Here is an 18626-nt window from a genome sequence, read left to right as displayed (position 1 = left end):
TTGTCTGACTGGACCCGGACTGGGCGACCCACTAGCCAGTGCTGAAAATGCTGCAACACCAACCGCACTGCTCGAATCTCCAACAAGTTGATCGGCAGAAGGGCCTCCTGGGGAGACCACTGCCCCTGAGCTGTGTGATGACGAAACACTGCTCCCCAACCGAGAAGACTCGCGTCGGTTGTGACCACCAACCACTGATCTGGAGGAAAGGGTTTCCCCTGAAGGAGAGAGGAGTCGCGCGTCCACCATTGCAGTGCCCGCCGGACCTGAAAGGACAACCTGCACTGATGATCCAGGGAGAAAGGACTCCTGTCCCATGCTGCCAAAAGAGCATGCTGCAGGGGGCGAAGATGAAACTGCGCAAACGGGATTGCTTCTATTGCTGCTACCATCCTTCCTAGCACCCTCATCCCAAATCGAATCGTGTGAGGGCCTGGCCGCTGAAGACTCCGAACCCCTCGCCGGAGCGCCTGGGCCTTGTCTCGAGGGAGAATTACCAACCCTTGGGAAGTGTCGAAAATCAACCCCAGGAATGGAATCCTCTGAGCCGGGGTAAGACATGACTTCTTCCCATTGACTAACCATCCCAGGCGGGATAGGGTATCCAGCGTAATGCCGACATTCTCCTCGCACGCCTGAAAAGCCGATCCTTTCACTAACAGGTCGTCCAAGTATGGCAGCACTACTATGCCCCGAGAATGAAGAATAGCCATAACGACCGCCATCACTTTCGTGAAAACCCTGGGTGCCGTGGCCAACCCGAACGGCAGAGCCACAAACTGCAAATGCCGGCCATTTATCGCAAAACGAAGGAACTTCTGATGCGGAGGAAAAATTGGGATGTGCAGGTAGGCATCCTGGACATCGATTGAGGCCAAATACTCTCCCTGCTCCATGGCAGATATCACTGACCGGAGGGATTCCATCCGAAAGTGCCTGACCTTGATGAACCTGTTTAGGAGCTTTAGGTCCAAAACCGGTCTTACTGTTCCGTCCTTCTTGGGGACTGCGAACAGGTTGGAATAAAATCCCTGGGCCTCTTCGCCCTCTGGTACCGGGATAATGACCCTGTTGTGCAGAAGAATCCTGATGGCCCCTAGCAATGCCTCTGCCAGGGATTGCAATTTGGGAAGACGGGATTGAAAAAATCTCCTTGGAGGGTGTCCGATAAACTCTATTTTGTACCCGAATGACACCAATTCCGCCACCCATGCGTCGTGTGCCACCTTGACCCAGACGTGGCGGAACCTGAGCAGACGACCGCCTACTCTGGTGTCCTCGGGTACCTGATGCCTCAAGTCATTTTGTAGAGGGCCTCTGAGACCTAGCTCCCCTTGACCTGGGTGGACGGCCCCGCATCCTCCCCAGCGGGTTGGCTCTATACGTGACCTGGCGCTCTCTGTCTTGGTTGCGACGAGCCGGGGCAGTGGAACCGGCCGCTGATGATCATCCTGGGGCGCGAAATGCCCGAAAGCGCGCCTGTGGTTGACGAAAGGGCGGTCTGCTCTTCTGCTGTGGGAGAAAGCTACTCTTTCCCCCCGTGGCATCTGAAATAAGCTTGTCTAGCTTCTCCCCAAAAAGCCGATTACCCTGATAAGGCAGAGATGTTAACGACTTTTTAGAAATCGAATCGGCCCGCCATAGCCTTAGCCACAAGGCTCTCCTAATGGCGATAGCGTTTGCTGCGGCTAGCGCCGTGCAATTAGCCGCATCCAGGGATGCATTAATTAGATAGTCTCCTGCCATCGAGATCTAATTTGCTATCTCAGACACCTCTACCGGCAAAACTCTGTCCTGCAGGACTTTGTTCAAAGACTCCGACCTCGACATCATGGCCTTGGCCACCCATGTAGCTGCGAAGGAAGGCAAAAGCGCTGACCCCGATGCCTCATACACCGAGCGGGCTAGACCCTCTATGAGCCGATCCGTGGGGTCCTTAATGGAAGACCCACTAGGCACCGACAACAATGATCTTGAAGCCAGGCGTGACACTGGGGGATCCACAATCGGAGATTCCGCCCACTCTTTACAGAACTCTGGTGCAAACGGGTACCTTGTCTCTAGCGTTTTCTGCCCTGAAAAACGCTTGTCTGGGCGTTCCCTGTGCCGCTGTACCGTGTCCTCGAATTCAGGATGGGTGCTAAACACCCTATGTGGGCGCCTGGCCTTTTTAAAAGATATCTTATGCCCAGCGGCCAGGGAGACGTCCTCCTCAATACCAAGAGTCTGATTGACGGCCTCAATGAGACTGTCCACTGTCTCCCGACACCCGGGAATATCCAGATCCAAGGCTTCCTGCCTATCCTCATCCGAACTCTGCTCGCTCTCAGACAATGGTGATGGAGAGCGAGATGCCGCACTCACAGATGCCGAAGCACCGGAGGGGCCCGGAGACGCCATATGGGTTCTTTCCCTGTACGTCTCTTTAGAGAGGGTACGGCCCCTGCAGGCCGGCGGCTCAAGTGAGGTGGATGAACCTTCCCAAACCGGAGAGCCGTTGTCTCTACCCCTATCCGGGGCCTGAAGGGTCTCGATCGACTTCGTAAGTGAAGCCATAGACCGCGATAGCGATAACGCCCATTCCGGGGGCTCCGACCCCCTGGGCTCCGTTGGCGGGGAGGGCTCCTGGGCGCGTTCGGAACTACAGGCCTCACATATCTTAATGGTCTGCGCTCGCGTGAACACAGCCCCACAGGAAATGCATGCGGTATAAAGGAAGGTGTGCTTCTTCCCTTTTCCAGACATACTGCGGAAAAAACCTTTTCCTATATATTATGTCTTTTTTTTTTTTTTTTATGGCATCCAGGGGTATGAGGAGAAGGAGGACAACCTGCCCTAGTGTGGCCAAGACGGGGTCGCACTTACCCGAGCTCCGGCTGCCTCCCCGTGCTCCTGTGCTGCTGCTGGCGCTCGACTGCCGTCTGGAGGCTCCCAGCTGCTGTCTCCCTGGGTAGGCTGCGATGCTTCCTGACCGCGGCCTACCCCATTCTGACGCCGGGGCCTCCATTTAATCCAGCGCCCGCCCAGTATCCAGGGGCGGCGCTGGATCCGACTTCGTTGGGGGGCGGGCGCCGGACCCGACGTCACGCTGGGGGGCGGACCTTACCCCTGCGTCCTAGGCCAACGCCGCGGCCCAAAATTCGGCCCTGCCCCCCGCCGCACCAAGGGGCAGGCCTTCCCCGTGGCCTAGGCCGCAAGCCGCGGTCGAAATTTCGGCCCTGCCCGCCCGCCGCACCGGGTGGCGGGCCTTCCCCGCGGCCCAGGCCGAAGCCGGGGGCTAAATCTGAGCCCTCTTCCCTGCGGCCTAACTCGCCCTGGAACTGGCGCCTACTCAGCCCGGCGTGCTCCTTCCCCTGCCCGGCCACCGAGCGCCGTGGCGAGGGAGAAGGGGAACACGCCGCTGCCCCTGCTGCGCCGAAGAAGCCCTCCTGCAGGAGAGGGGAGCCGCTCCAGCCCCTGGAAAGTACGCTGCAGCCCTGGCCTGGAAAAAACCTCCCGCTGCCCAGGAGCCCTGCTTACCCTGAGGTAAACTACATCTTTGGACGGTGCAGGCACCCTAGCTCCGTCCGCCTTGGCTGGGTGAGGAGAGGGACCGTCCGCCACCACGCAGTACCCGATTGGCGTAGCCGTGGGGCCGCACAGACTAGTCTTGTGCCTCTGTGCAAGCCCATGGTTTCGCTACCTAGGGGTGGACAGGGCTAAGTCTGGCATACTGTCCCACGTCGCGGGAGAGGGAACGTGGAGGGACACTCGCACGTGGTCGCCCGTTGATGGTTTGGGGAAATCGGATCCTTTCAATAGGATGCGTTGCCCCTGTCATATCTTCTTTAAAATAAAAAAGAAAAATAGATGTCTGGGGAAAAGTCCCAGAGATGTCCCTCGGTGCGGGAAAGGATACGCGGAGGAATACTCGCGCGTGCTCGCCGTTGATGTTTGGGGGAGATCGGACCCTTTCAATAGGGTCCGTCGCCCCAGTCTCCTCTTCATTGCAAGAAAATGTTAAAAAAAAAAAAATATATAGTCTGGAGAGACCAAGACTGCGTGTGCCTCCATCAGACACTAAGCAAAAACTGGTTTCCGCCCGCTGTCGGGGCGAGGGTGTATGCGGCGGAGGAGGAGCTAACTTGTTTTTTGTATACTTAGTGTCGGCCTCCAGACGGCAGTAGCACACACCCACAGTCTCTGTGTCCCCCAATGAGACGAAGGAGAAATTCAGGCTATGACCCCAGACGTCCTACGAATACATTCAACAATATGGAGAGGCGAGTGCAGGCAAGCTTGGATGTAAACAGTGGACACTTTCAGAACCTACATTAAAACATGAGTTTCTAATGAACAAAGGTATGTAAAGTCAAAATTTCCGTATGGTAGATAGATTCTTTTAGAAGTTACAGCAATTTTTCTGGGTAAACTAGCGAGTGAATGACCCTGTAGTTCTAATTAAATGTGAATCCATCGTTATTGCTGTCTGAGCTTTGTTCTTCTGATACAGAGCCTCAAATTTCCTGAATAGACTTAAAGGGAAACTGTCACTGTTTTGCATTTTTAGAGTGTCCCACAGCACTTCACTACTTTTTTTTCTCTTTAAGACAGGAACAGATGGAAACACTGAAGACAGAAGTTGACCGTAAGTGGTGTGAAAAAAAAGGATTGCTTGTGCCTTTTTTTTTATCTGGAGTGAAAATTGCTTTGCTCAGATTAACCCTTTTAAGTGGCATAAATTATACTCAATGTTATGATACGTAGGCAATGGCTGCCTGGTGGCTCGTGGCCACGCAACATAAGATTAAAATTGCTATATCATTAATGAATGTGGTCCTGTGGTATTGTGACCCAAAAATTACCGCAGGATGACAGTTCATCAAAGCTGCAAACTTGCATATCCCACTATCACCCACTTTTTTTTAGTAATAGGACATTGTGATCAGGTTAAGGTGCTGTCCCAGCCTTAGTACCGATGTGCAGTTCCTAAGCTCCCTCTAGTGGTGGCGGCAGGTAACCAGCACGCTACGTTGTCATTCTCTGCATATGCTGGAGATTTGGAGCTCTGTATGAGAAGAGCTGAGCTATGAAAGCTAGAAAGATATACTTAAACATTAATCAGCACAGAATTTTAGTCCTAAAAATATCAGAATAACAAAAAGTGGAGATTTATGTTAAACAAAAATCTGATAAAACAGGAGACCTAGTGAAGATGGGTTTTGCACTGTGTTTCTGTAACTCCCATAGGCTTTAATAGAGCAATACAAACATACATGTCCACCTCTTTCCAAATAAGCATTGTGGGCTGTGTCCATTACCTGGCTAAAGGGGAGCAGAATGCAGCAGCGCGGTTTGGGAAATCCATGGTCCTCGATTCCAAAACTGCTCTTCCTGGGATGAACTTGACGCTGTTGGGATTTGGTGTGTCCTGGGTTTGGATGAACATACATCGTGCTATAAGGAGAAAAAGAAAGGCATATATAAAGATGACATCCAATGGTGGTTCAGTCCTAACCACACATCTGCTAAAATAGCCAGACACCACGCAGGGAGTAGTACCCTACTGCTGAAGACTATGGTAATCATATGGGAGTATAAAGGGAACCCTGTCAGCAGCGCTCGTTCAGTCACTGGGTATACAACTGGCCCTGACTGACACTCCCTCTCGATTAGGTCCGGCTGTCAGTGCCAGTGATGCGGTTAGAGCCACCGCTTTGTATCCTCATCGCTGCCCCCACCCCAATGACTGAAATCGAGAGTTAATTTTTTCCCCGCTGCTTTCGGCTGCGTGAAGGCGCCGGGCAACATAACAATAATGTTAACCTGCAGATTAACCCCAGATCTGCAGATTAATAGTGTTATTTCTAGTGACAGGTTCCCTTTAAGGAGCTGGGGTAATAGGGTAACAGGTTAGGTTATTACATTACATACATAAAACATTGCTTAGTGCCTTTTTTTTAATCACAGACCCTCATCTCAATATACAGTCATAGCTGAAAGTGTTGGCACAATTGAAATCGTTCCAGAAAATGAAGTATTTCTCCCAGACAATGATTGCAATTACACGTGTATTTCCTTTGTGTGTATTGCAACAACACAAGAAAAACAGGAAAAAAGGCAAATTGGACATAATTTCATAGTTTGAAGAACCAGCCGGGGAGTCTAGGAAGAGACATGACTAGTTTGGCACCGTCCTGCAAACTTCTTCCTGCACCACTCCAGGCAATTGACAGGTCTCCCCTCTATGTATATACACAGAGACAAAACAAACCAGGGTGCCATCATGCAGTCAGGCTGATTCTTGCTTCTCATTATTTTAGCAGCATGAATCGGGTGGCAGGTTCTCTTTAGATGTCCTTGCAGCACTCGCAGTACTGATTAATATATGAGGGTCCAGAGTATGGAGTCACAGTCCCCCGATGAGAGAACAGGCATGAGGCAGAATTCATTATCTCATTCAGGCTCTGTATTTTCTATGACAGAACTCCTCTGGCAGAGGTTATTCTCTGCATCAAAATAAAAGCATCAAATGTTGAAAATCAACACACTGGATCCTTTTTCTCCCACTAACATCATCCATCGGGGAAGAATTGGAAGACCCCTAAACACATAAGATGGTTGGCTGATCCTGCGGGCTATAATGTCCATCACATAATTGGACTGTTAGACTAGATACCTTGATGAGCTGATAAAGCAAAGCACATACTTGGCCTGCAGAAAATACCTGGATTCTGAATAACTCTAAATGACAGCTGAGGTTTCCTTGACGCAAATGAATAAAACGTTTGGGTGGAATAAAATGAAGTCCTCGCATGACGATACAATCTGAAACAGGAGAAAAGCAGGATTAATGTCAAAAACTTTTATATACTCAGAGTATTAAACTAAACAAGAAATCATAGAGATAAAAGAAAAGTCACAATGCAATGTCATTTAAAGCAGGGTTCCCCAACTCCAGTCCTGAAGGCCCACCAACAGGTCATGTTTTCAGGATTTCCCTTGTATTGTACAGGTGATGCAATTATCACCTGGGCAATACTAAGGAAATCCTGAAAACATGACCTGTTGGTGGGCCTGGAGGACTGGAGTTGGGGAACCCTCATTTAAAGGGCCAGAAACCTAAAACAGCCGCTAAGAACCTTCATGTTTATCAATGAAAATTAACTGCACTTCTGCTGACCTTGGCAAATACTTTATAATCTAAATTTACTTTACTATATTGTTCTCTTATGTTGGTCTTGTTATGATCAGCATCTTACAGAAGGGCGACCCTCTGCATGTAGGATGGCATTATGCCTGAAACAGGTGGCTGAAAGATGGAAAAAGACTGACTGGAACGCCCCATGGCATCAGAGGTAGGAAAGCACAAATTAACAGATTGGCACAAGTGGTATATTGTTCCTCAGACACCATCTTTTTTTTGGTTGGCCCATTATGCTCAATTACCAAATGTGACTGCCCAGGAAAAGCAAAGCGGAGCAGAGAATGGATGAAATAACATGATACACTGCTCAAAAAAATAAAGGGAACACTTAACAGAATATAACTTCAAGTAAATCAAACTTCTTTGAAATCAAACTGTCCATTTAGGAAGCAACACTGTTTGACAATCGATTTCACATGCTGTTGTGCAAATGGAATAGACAACAGATGGAAATTATTGGCAATTATCAAGACACCCTCAATAAAGGAGTGGTTCTGCAGGTGGGGACCACAGACCACATCTCAGTACCAATGCTTTCTGGATGATGTTTTTGTCACTTTTGAATGTTGGTTCTGCTTTCACACTCGTGGTAGCATTGGTACTGAGATGTGGTCTGTGGTCCCCACCTGCAGAACCACTCCTTTATTGAGGGTGTCTTGATAATTGCCAATAATTTCCATCTGTTGTCTACTCCACTTGCACAACAGCATGTGAAATTGATTGTCAATCAGTGTTGCTTCCTAAAAGGCCTGTCACACTAAGAGATATCGCTAGCAATATCGCTATAACTTGTGACGTTATAGCGATATTGCTAGTGATATTGCTATGTGTGATACTTACCTACAACCCGCTCCCCCGCTGCTTATCGCGCGAGAACAGGCTGGACTGTTTCTCGTCGTCCGCTTCCTGCGGCACTTCCTGCTGTGACGACGAGCGACGCGTGGAGCCGGGCGGGAGGACGCAGGATCGCCTGGTGTGACAGGTAAGTAGCGACCCCCGTCCCCAGCGATGTCGCTAGTGAGATCTGCCTGTGTGGCAGCTCACTAGCGACCACTTAGCGATGTACCAGCGATCCTGACAGCATCATATCGCTGGTCGGGATCGCTGGTGCATCGCTAAGTGTGACAGTACCTTAAGTAGACAGTTTGATTTCACAGAAGTTTGATTTACTTGGAGATATATTCTGTTGTTTAAGTGTTCCCTTTATTTTTCTGAACAGTGTACTTTTCTATCATATGTGAAGAACACATATGATATATCAACAATGTCTACTCTAATTAAACTCCTTATTTATTTATGTAGTGTGTACAGCGCCAACATATTCCACAGTATGCTATTGAGAACTCTGCTATTAGAAGTGGAAAGGAAGAACAAAGACGAAAGAATCTAATTAATAAAAATATTGGAGAAAGAGAAACCAATCACAAACTAAAATGTTTCTATACTAATGCACAAAGCATGGGCAACAAACAAGGAGAATTGGAACTACTAACACAGGAAAAGAAATATGATGTCATTGGAATCACTGAAACTTGGTGGGACAATACACATGATTGGAATACAAGACTAGAAGGATACAACTTATTTGCAAGAAACAGACTTGATAAACGAGGAGGGGGTGTCGCATTGTATGTTAGAAACGCGTATATCTGCACAGAGATTGAAGCTTCAGAGACTGGGAGTTCTGTGGAAACTGTTTGGGTAAGAATACAAGGACAGAACAATGGAAAGGACACCATTGTAGGCATTTACTACTGGCCGCCTGTGCAAGCTGAAGATATGGATGAACTCTTTATGCATCAAATGGCCAAGTTCTCCAAAAAATATGACATAGTTGTCATGGGAGATTTCAACTATCCAGACATTTGTTGGGAATCTCTCTCAGGCAAAACTAACAGGTCAAGGAAATTCTTATCCTCTCTTGCTGACAACTTTATCTTCCAAAAGGTAAGGGAGAAAACAAGGGGAACTGCTACCTTGGATCTAATCCTTATAAACAGGGAGGAAATGGTTGAGGAGGCAAAAGTGGCTGGGACCCTAGGAGGTAGCGACCATGCTATTTTAGAATTTTGGATAACTAGAGGCGGAAGACCTGTGAAGACTCAGACGTCAAGGTTAGATTTCAGAAAGGCAGATTTTAAGGGATTCAGAAAGAGAATTGGAGGGATCCAATGGCTGGATATCCTTAAAGACAAAAATGTCCAGGAAGGATGGGAAATCTTGAAAAATGAAATTCTCAAAGCACAGTTGTTAACAATTCCGAAAAGAGGGAAGAATAGGAAGCATTTAAGGAAACCAGGATGGATGAACACAGAACTTAAGCACATGCTAAAAAGGAAGAAAAAAATGTTTATAAAATGGAAAGAGGGAGGCATATCTAAAGAAGAATATAATGCTGTCTGCAGAACCTGCAGGGCACAAATCAGATTAGCTAAAGCTGAAAATGAATTGAGGCTTGCAAGAGATGTCAAAAGCAATAATAAAGGATTTTGGGGATATGTCAAAAGTAAAAGAAAAGTCAAAGATGCTATAGGATTTTTACAGGATGAAAATGATGAAATGGTAAGACAGGATGTTGAGAAGGCCGAACTTTTAAATTCCTATTTTGCATCTGTTTTCTCTCAGAAAGGAAATGTAACATCAACTGTTCTTCACTGTCCTATTAAGGGAATAGAAGAATCCAGGATATCTATAAACAGAAAGATAGTGAGGAAACACTTAGCTAACCTAAATGAATTCAAGTCTCCAGGTCCAGATGAATTACACCCCAGAGTACTGAAGGAGATAGCAGAAGAAATTTTTGAACCCCTCTCCATAATCTTTGAAAATTCTTGGAGAACAGGAGAAGTGCCAGAAGACTGGAGAAGAGCAAATGTTGTTCCTATCTTCAAAAAGGGGAAGGTGGACCCAGGCAACTATAGGCCGGTGAGTCTGACTTCTATACCAGGAAAGATCTTTGAACAAATCATTAAACAACATGTATGTCAATACCTGGATAAGAATGAAGTGATTAAACAGAGTCAGCATGGGTTTGTAACTAATAAGTCATGTCAGACTAACTTAATTTCCTTCTATGACGGTATCACTGATTGGGTGGATCAAGGAAATGCTGTAGATATAGTATATCTTGACTTCAGCAAAGCATTTGACAAAGTCTCTCATACAATCCTTATTGAAAAAATGACTAAGTATGGAATGGACAAGGCAACTGTTAGGTGGATTCATAACTGGCTTAGTGATCGGATCTAAAGAGTGGTCGTAAATGGCTGCACATCCAGTTGGAAGAATGTCTCAAGTGGGGTACCACAGGGCTCTGTCCTGGGCCCTGTATTGTTCAACATCTTTATCAACGATTTAGATGAAGGAATTGAGGGTAAACTGATTAAATTTGCTGATGACACAAAGCTAGGAGGGATAGATAATACTAGAGAAGAGAGAGAGAGGATTCAAAAAGATTTAAATAAACTGGAGAAGTGGGCAGCAACTAACAGAATAGTTTTTAACAGGGAGAAATGCAAAGTACTACATCTGGGCAATAAAAATGAAAAAAGCATATATAGAATAGGAGGAATAGGGCTAAGTGACAGCACATGTGAAAAAGACTTGGGTATACTAATAGATCACAGACTGAATATGAGTCAACAGTGTGATGCAGCAGCAAAAAAGGCAAATGCAATTCTAGGATGTATTAACAGAAGCATACAGTCTAGATCACGTGAAGTCATTATTTCCCTCTACTCCTCTTTGGTCAGACATCATCTGGAATATTGTGTCCAGTTTTGGGCACCACATTTTAAAAAAGACATCAACAAACTGGAGCAAGTTCAGAAAAGAGCGACCAGAATGGTGACCGGTCTGCAAACCCTGTCTTATGAGGAAAGGTTGCAGGATTTGGGAATGTTTAGTTTGCAAAAGAGAAGACTGAGAGGAGACTTAATAGCGGTCTACAAATATCTAAAGGGCTGTCACATTGTAGAAGGATCAACTTTATTCTCATTTGCACAAGGAAAGACTAGAAGCAATGGGATGAAACTGAATGGGAAGAGACACAGATTAGATATTAGAAAAAACTTTATGACAGTTAGAGTGATCAATGAGTGGAACAGGCTGTCACGAGAAGTGGTGAGTTCTCCTTCAATGGAAGTCTTCATACAGAGGCTGGACAGACATCTGACTGGGATGATTTAGCGAATCCTGCTTTGAGCAGGGGGTTGGACCAGATGGCCCAGGAGGTCCCTTCCAACTCTACGATTCTATGATTCTAGTGTTGTACACAGATTGACATCATTCACATCAGTCCCTGTCCCCAATGGAACCAAGAATCTAATTTCCTTCTATCAGATAAACAAAGTCTTGGGCCAATTTCATAGAAAGCAAGTCAATTCTGAATGGTGAGAAAAATCACACAAACATGGTGAAAACAAGCAAACTGTATGCAGATATTGACCATGGTTGGATTTAATCCTAGAAACCTAGTGCTGAGCCCCATGCTGTCATTTCAAAAAGTAAATAAAAAAATAGTAAGATGCGCTAAAAGACCATCAATCCATACTCCCAAATCGGGAAGCAAGCTACAGAATACTAAAGAACCTAATAGCTGTAAGATACAACATTGTTATGCTCTAGGAAGACATCCAGGCCTCTCTTGAACCCCTCGACTTGAGTTCGCCATCACCACCTCCTCAGGCAGGGAATTCCAGATTCTCACTGCCCTAACTGTAAAGAATCCTCTTGTATGTTGGCGGAAAAACCTTCTCTCCCAGATGCAGAGAATGCCCCCTTGTGACCGTCACCTTCCTTGGTATAAACAGATCCTCAGAGAGATATTTGTATTGTCCCCTTATATACTTATACATGGTTATTAGATCGCCCCTCAGTCGTCTTTTTTCTAGACTAAATAATCCTAATTTTGCTAACCTCTCTGGGTATTATTATTATTATAGCACCATTTATTCCATGGCGCTTTACATGTGTGGAGGGGTATACATAATACATACAAGTACAGTAATCTTATTGTATGGTATTGTAGTTCCTCCATCCCCTTTACTACTGGTACTACTTTCAAAATCTTCTGGCCAACTAACCAATCATTTGAAAACCCTACCCTCTGCATGTGGGCATGGAATTGTTTGCTTACAGTTACTGCAACACTGAAACCTGGCATAAGGCTGCATTCACACATTTGTGTGCTGTCTGTTTTCTCGGACAGCACACACACCTATAAAGCTTCATTGAGAAACACATCAGTTTTAAAAACAGACCCATGTCTCTCGACCAGGAGACTCAGAGCTGGTCCTGTTCTCATCCGTTTTGTGGATCAGACTCAGCTATTAAAGTCTAAGGGGATCCATATGAATCGGATGGCATCTAGCAGACAATGTACAGCAGATATCCATTCTTTTTAACTGATCAATTGTTAAGTGTCAGTGGATAATAACAGATCAGACAGTATCCTGCGTCAGGGGAAAAAACGGATTCTAAATAGAGGCAACACAGATGATATGGGGAAGAAAACAGGTTTGTTTCTCACAGATGTAAAATTAGACTTAGATGCGTGAATATTGCCTTACTTGTGATTTTCAGATAATTGCTGGTTGCCTGGTGAGAACAGTACATGGGACATCTTATCTGTCCAGTGTGCCCTAAAGTCAATGCACTTATTAACAATGCTCCATTTTTAAAGATGTCAATCACACACGCACCCTGAGGAAGCAGTGCGAACCGCGTGTTGGGACGCGAGGTTTTGCAATCCAGTTTAACTATCGGGTATGCTTTCTACATATGTTTTATACTGAGCTAATATGAAATACCAACATATTTTATTTTTCTGATACTTTGCCTACAGATAAGAGGTAACCTTCCCCTGGACATTGTGCCAATGTACAATACTAATTTCATAATTTTTACCTATTTGTATTTGATTCTGTACAAGCATTTTCTAAACTTCTACGCAGGTTTTAATTACTGTCATGACCAGAAAAAAAAGTTTTCTAAATTGTGGTTTGGAACCTATCTAGATCATCCCATGGCCTCTTGTTTCAGTACTTTTGCCGTTTGTACATTTTAAATAACACAATTACTTGGTTTAGGGATTTGTTGCCCCCTTTTATCCCTGGGTGTCTATTCCAGGAGACATCCATTATCTCACAGCTCTGTGTCTTCTCCCTGTTACTTCTAGTGGATCAGTATTCAGGATTTGCTTTGCAGAACTTACATACTGATGTCCAATCCAAGGATAAATTATCAATATCACAGTCCGTGATATATGAAAGTCACTCAAATGTAGAACAGCCCTTTAAAGTGAACCCGACAGCAGCCTGGGCCACAGGAACGATGAAGCAGCAGTCAGGTGCCATTAGTGTTTTTCTGCTATAACGTTTAGGCCACATGACAGCTCCATCAGCCCAATGAGTCGCTATGGGCCACATGGTTCTTCAGCCGTGATGTAAGGGTTAATGACACCGCTCAGCATTCACTACTCTCATCAGATCAGGGGATGTCACCCATCATCCTGAATGACAGCTCCCTCCAGTTATACAGGCACTGCAGCAGCACTAAAATGTGCCATTCAGTAGTCAGGGAAAGCTGGGTAACAAGCTATAGAGGGGCTGTCATGGAGGCCACACTGCAGAAGACAAGCAGGCTGGTGTCACCTGCGGCCGCTCACAGCAGGCACAGGACACATAAGCAGGTTTATTACCGTGTAAGAGACGCCCCATCTGTACATACACCTGCTCTATGACATAAGCTCCGCTGAAAGCCACCTACCGGCCTCCTAACCGTGCTGCGCAGCACAACCACCTGCCTGTGGGCGCCGCCATCTTTGTTGTCGTCCTTCAGGACCCCGGGAAGCCGGCAGCGTGAAGGTGTCCTACACAATGCCTGAGCGGAGATGGCGTGAAGGAGAGTTCCTGGCAGTGACTTCCGGAGTGCGGGCTTGCTGGGAGTTGTAGTGTCACATGGAGCCCCTCGGTGTCTATGGTGGGGCCCTGCATAGAGCAGGAAGGAAACAGATAAGCACCAGGCTCCATCGCAATCACTGACAGCAGCCATCCCAGGGTCCATGGTGACAGCATAGCTGGGTGTATACGTACATGGAGAGATTATATGTGTGCACGCCGAGATATATATGTGTACATGGATAGATATACAAGTGTTTCTCTCACAATTAGAATATCATCAAAAAGTTAATTTCAGTTCTTCAATACAAAAAGTTACAGAGTGATCTATTTCACTGTTTATTTCTGTTAATGTTGATGATTATGGCTGACAGCCAATGAAAACCCAAAAGTCCTTCCTCATAAACCCTGGAGGCCAAAAGAATTAGCACATCCTGAAAATGCTACGTGGTTCCAGAGTTTAACAGGTACCATTAACCTGAAGCACTTAGGTTCCTCGTACTGCAGTCACCACCGATCACCACTAACTTGGTTCGAGGCCATGTCCTCCTGAATCAGACGATAACTAGGGCTGATTTGTGGTGGATGTGTGGAAATGGTGACTTTTATCCAGTACTACCAGTGGAGTGGGAGGGTACATGTGTTATTGTTAAATTCCCGATACCACTCCAGATTGTGACTCCAAATACCATACCTCCCAACTTTTGAAGAAGGGAAAGAGGGACAAAGGCTGCGAGTCGCTGCAAATTTTAGGCCACGCACCCGGCCACACCCATTTCACAACTAGTCACACCCATGTCCATGCCCAACCGCACCCATTTAGCACTGCTGATCACACTGGTACTGAGGGCACAGTGGCTGGTACTGAGGGAAAGAAAACAAAGAAAGAAAGAACATGGATAGAAAGAACAGGGAGAGAAAGAAGAAAAACAGAAAGAGGGGAAAGAAAGCATGAAGAGAGAAAAATAAAATAGGGGAAAGAACAGAAAGAAAGAGGGGACAGAAAAAAAGAGAGAGAAAGGAGAAAGAAAGAACAGAGAGAAAGAGAAAGGAAGAACAGATAGCGAGAAAGAAAGGGGAAAGAAAGAACAGAGAGAGAAAAAAGGGAAAAGAAAGAGGGGAAAGAAAAAAAACAGAAAGAACACAGAGATAAAGAAAGGGGACAGAAAAAAAGAACAGAGAGAGAAAGAAAAAACAAAGAAAGAGGTGAAAGAAAACAGAGAGAACAGATAGAAAGAACAGAGAGAGAAAGAAAGGGGAAAGAAAGAACAGAGAGAGAAAAAAGGGGAGAGAGAAAAAAGGGGAAAGAACAAAAAGAAAGAAAGGGGAAAGAAAAAAAAAGAAAACAGAGAGAAAGAAAGAGGGGACAGAAAAAAAGAACAGAGGGAGAGCGAAACAAAGGGGAAAGAAAGAACAGAGAGAAATAAAGAAGTAAAAGAAAAAGAACAGAGAGGAAGAGGGGCATGAAACAGAAACAAAGAGGGGAAAGAAAGAACATAGAAAAAAAGATTAGAGGGAAAGAAAGAACAGAGAGAAAGAAAGAACAGAGAGAAAGGGGAAAGAAAGAAAGAACAGAAAAAGAAAGGGGACAAAAAAAACAGAGAAAAGGGAAAGAAAGAACAGAGAGAGAACAGATAGAAAGAAAGAAAGAACAGAGAGAAAGAAGGGAAGAACAGAGAGAGAAAGAAAGGGGAAAAAAAGAACAGAGCGAGAGAAAAAGAAGGGAAAAAGAAAAAATGAAAACAGAAAAAGTGGAAAGAAAGAACAGAGTGAAAGAAAAAGAACGAAAGAAAGGGGGAAAGGAAAAAATGAAAGAACAGAGAGAGAAAGAGGGGAAAGAAAGAACAGAGAGAGAAAGGGAACAGAAAAAAGAACAGGGAGAGCAAAATAAAGAAAGGGGAAAGAAAGAATAGAGAAAGAAAGAACGAGAAAAAAAGAAAACAGAGAGAGAAAGAAAGAACAGAGAGAGAGAAAAGAAAGAACAGAGAGAAAGAGGGGAAAGAAAGAACAGAGATAGAGACAAAGGGGAAAGAAAGAAAGAACAGAGACAGAAAGAAGTAAAGAAAGAAAAAGAACAGAGAGAAAGAGGAAAGAAAAAGGGGAAAAAGAACAGAGAGAGAAAGAAAGATTAGAGAAAGAACAAAGCGAGAGAAAGAAAAAGAGAGGGAAAGACAGAACAGAGTATGAGAAAGAAACAGAGTATGAGAAAGAAACAGAGAAAGAAAGAACAGAGAAAGCAAGAAACAGAGAGATATAAAGAAAGATTTTATAAAGATACTATAGCAGCCCGGCTCCCATTGTAATACCCCCCTGAGCCTCCCAATGCAGGACATATCATGATCCACTCACATGGCCAGCTTTCCCGAGTCCAAGGCGATCCCGCTGTCTGCGCTGTCGGAGGACACGGTGACAGCTATTAAGTCTCCTCTCAGTCTTCTCTTTTGCAAAGTAAACATTCCCAAATCCTGCAACCTTTCCTCATAAGACAGGGTTTGCAGACCGGTCACCATTCTGGTCCATCTGATGGTGTGACAGGTAGACCGATACGGAGAATCCGGTGAAGTGGTGTAGGAAGACCGACTTCTTCTATTAGGGGAGGAGAACGTATCTGGGGGAGCCTGTGGACAGGCACTTTGGCTGGAACAGCCATCCACTGTCACAAGAGAAGGGAATAGTGAGAGCAGGATTTATATTTTATCTATCCTGAATTGATTTTAGTTCTTTTCTATATGTACTGTATTTCTTTTATTCCAAGATGGAGTCCATGATTAGATAAGGGGGCTCAGGAAGGTCTTTGTGTCACAGACTTCTCACATAGCGAGATCGCTGATGCATCACCAATTTTGTGACGCAACAGTGATCTCATTACATGTGACACATAGCGGCGACCTGTCCCCCCCCGCTGGATATCGCTGATCGTGCTTGAATGTCCTGGGCCATTTTTTCATCATCGGCGTCCCGCTGACCAGCATGCATCGCTGTTTTTGACGCCGACGAGCGACCTCGTTGGCGACGCAGAACTCAGGGACGCAGGCTGAATCGTTCAGAATAGCTGCTGTGTGACAAGGTCCCAGAGATCCTTACCAGGTCGCATCGTTGTCGGGATCGCTGATGCGTCGTTGAAGAGATCTGCCTGTTTGGCAGCTTACTAGCGACGTACCAGCGATCCCTACCAGGTCGTATCGTTGTCGGGATCGTTGGTGCCTCGCTATGTGAAACGGGACCCTTAGCCAATCAGAAGTATGTATGCTAATGTCAGCACATATTTAGAGATAAGATGAGCGAATTATATTGTTACAATACATGAATACTAATAACCTATATAAAGACTGACCGGATGATGTAATAAAGAGAGATCTGCTTTGATGCTTAATGTATTAGAGTGGCTCTTCCATGCACGTATTTGAATTTTACAATTTAATTTGGAACAGTCACATCATCTCAGAACGTCCAACATTATGTGTCGACGACAACCATTAAACCAAAAAAACCTAAACAAATCACAGAAAAGACTGTGTGGCTCTGCAGTGCGGTATTTGGCACAAGACTTACTACCTGCCCTTTTATGTATTCAAAGTGTTGCAGAATGGCAGTCGCGACCGGTTACACTCTGGCACTTTACAAACAAGGTGCTGTAGGCGGAGGGGTGCATCACGCTCACTTGTAAGCTGCAGGCCTCCGCTGCCTCCAGGCGTCCATCCTGAGGACCCGCTGCACACAATGTATGGGATACCAGGTTCTTTGCAACAGGCAGACTTTTACTAAATAGTCCAAGTTCATCAGGTATATACAGGTGGGATAGGGCAGAGCAATTTGCAGTTCCTTCCTCCTTAAAACTCTTCTTTTCTTCTGGCATTGACACATCCTGGACTAGCCTTAATCTGGCTATCAGCCCCAGGGATTCATTGCCCACTCCGGCAGTGCACCCAGGACCGGCCACCAGCCCCTCATGTAACTCCATGTCCACCAACCTCATGATGTCTGAAGAACAGGCCCGCTTTATGGTACCTGGCTGGAGCCCTAGGCTCCAGGCGCTGTAGGAATGTGCATCAGGGAGCTCCATTTGGCCGACCACTGCCCTGAACTGGCCCATGCTGCCACTAGCAAAAAAACCTGAACTCCTTACAATGAGTAAGTGCCCCCTTCTCATCAGCACTAGTGCCCTCCCACTGGGCTAATCCGAAGCTTAACCATTTCCTATATACATGCTATCCGGTTCTATATCTTAGGCTATATTCAAATTATGCTCTTAACACTTCATGTACTGTACATTACTTAACATAGAAAACCGCACGACATTATTCACACGATGCGTCTGCTGTCTTCAGGGGCAGGAACAGGGCAAGACCGTCCACATCCCTACAAATACCCCATTACTTTTTGCCACATTTCTACCTTTTAACACATCAACTTCATGTACTGACTGCGCGCTGATTAATAAATCCCACTCCTAGACAGGCGCCACCGTCACAAACTCAGACCAATAAGATGTGAATGACGATTAGGTACCAGTACACACATACAGGTTTTATAATGCAGTT

General features: G+C 45.7%; 1 protein-coding gene across 2 annotated transcripts in view; it reads right to left on the bottom strand.

Annotated features, from left to right (window-relative positions):
* The window catches only part of NFU1 (NFU1 iron-sulfur cluster scaffold), a 49851-nt gene extending 35585 nt beyond the window's left edge, over positions 1–14266 (bottom strand). Inside the window, exons 1-3 of one of the 2 annotated variants that reach the window (XM_073569117.1) lie at positions 13887–14266; positions 6707–6807; positions 5301–5436 (exon numbers count right to left, since the gene is read on the bottom strand). In XM_073569117.1, the coding sequence (XP_073425218.1) occupies positions 5301–5436; positions 6707–6807; positions 13887–14251 (602 nt within the window). In that variant the 5' untranslated portion in view covers positions 14252–14266. The remainder of the gene's footprint in view (positions 1–5300; positions 5437–6706; positions 6808–13886) is intronic. The other variant, XM_073569118.1, reaches the window with a different exon arrangement.
* Positions 14267–18626: the final 4360 nt, after the last annotated feature.

The sequence above is a fragment of the Dendrobates tinctorius genome, unplaced genomic scaffold (assembly GCF_039654945.1).
Source record: "Dendrobates tinctorius isolate UK_male_01 unplaced genomic scaffold, ASM3965494v1 ptg000022l, whole genome shotgun sequence".
NCBI classification, from domain to species: domain Eukaryota; kingdom Metazoa; phylum Chordata; class Amphibia; order Anura; family Dendrobatidae; genus Dendrobates; species Dendrobates tinctorius.
This window is presented reverse-complemented; position numbering and strand designations above follow the sequence as displayed.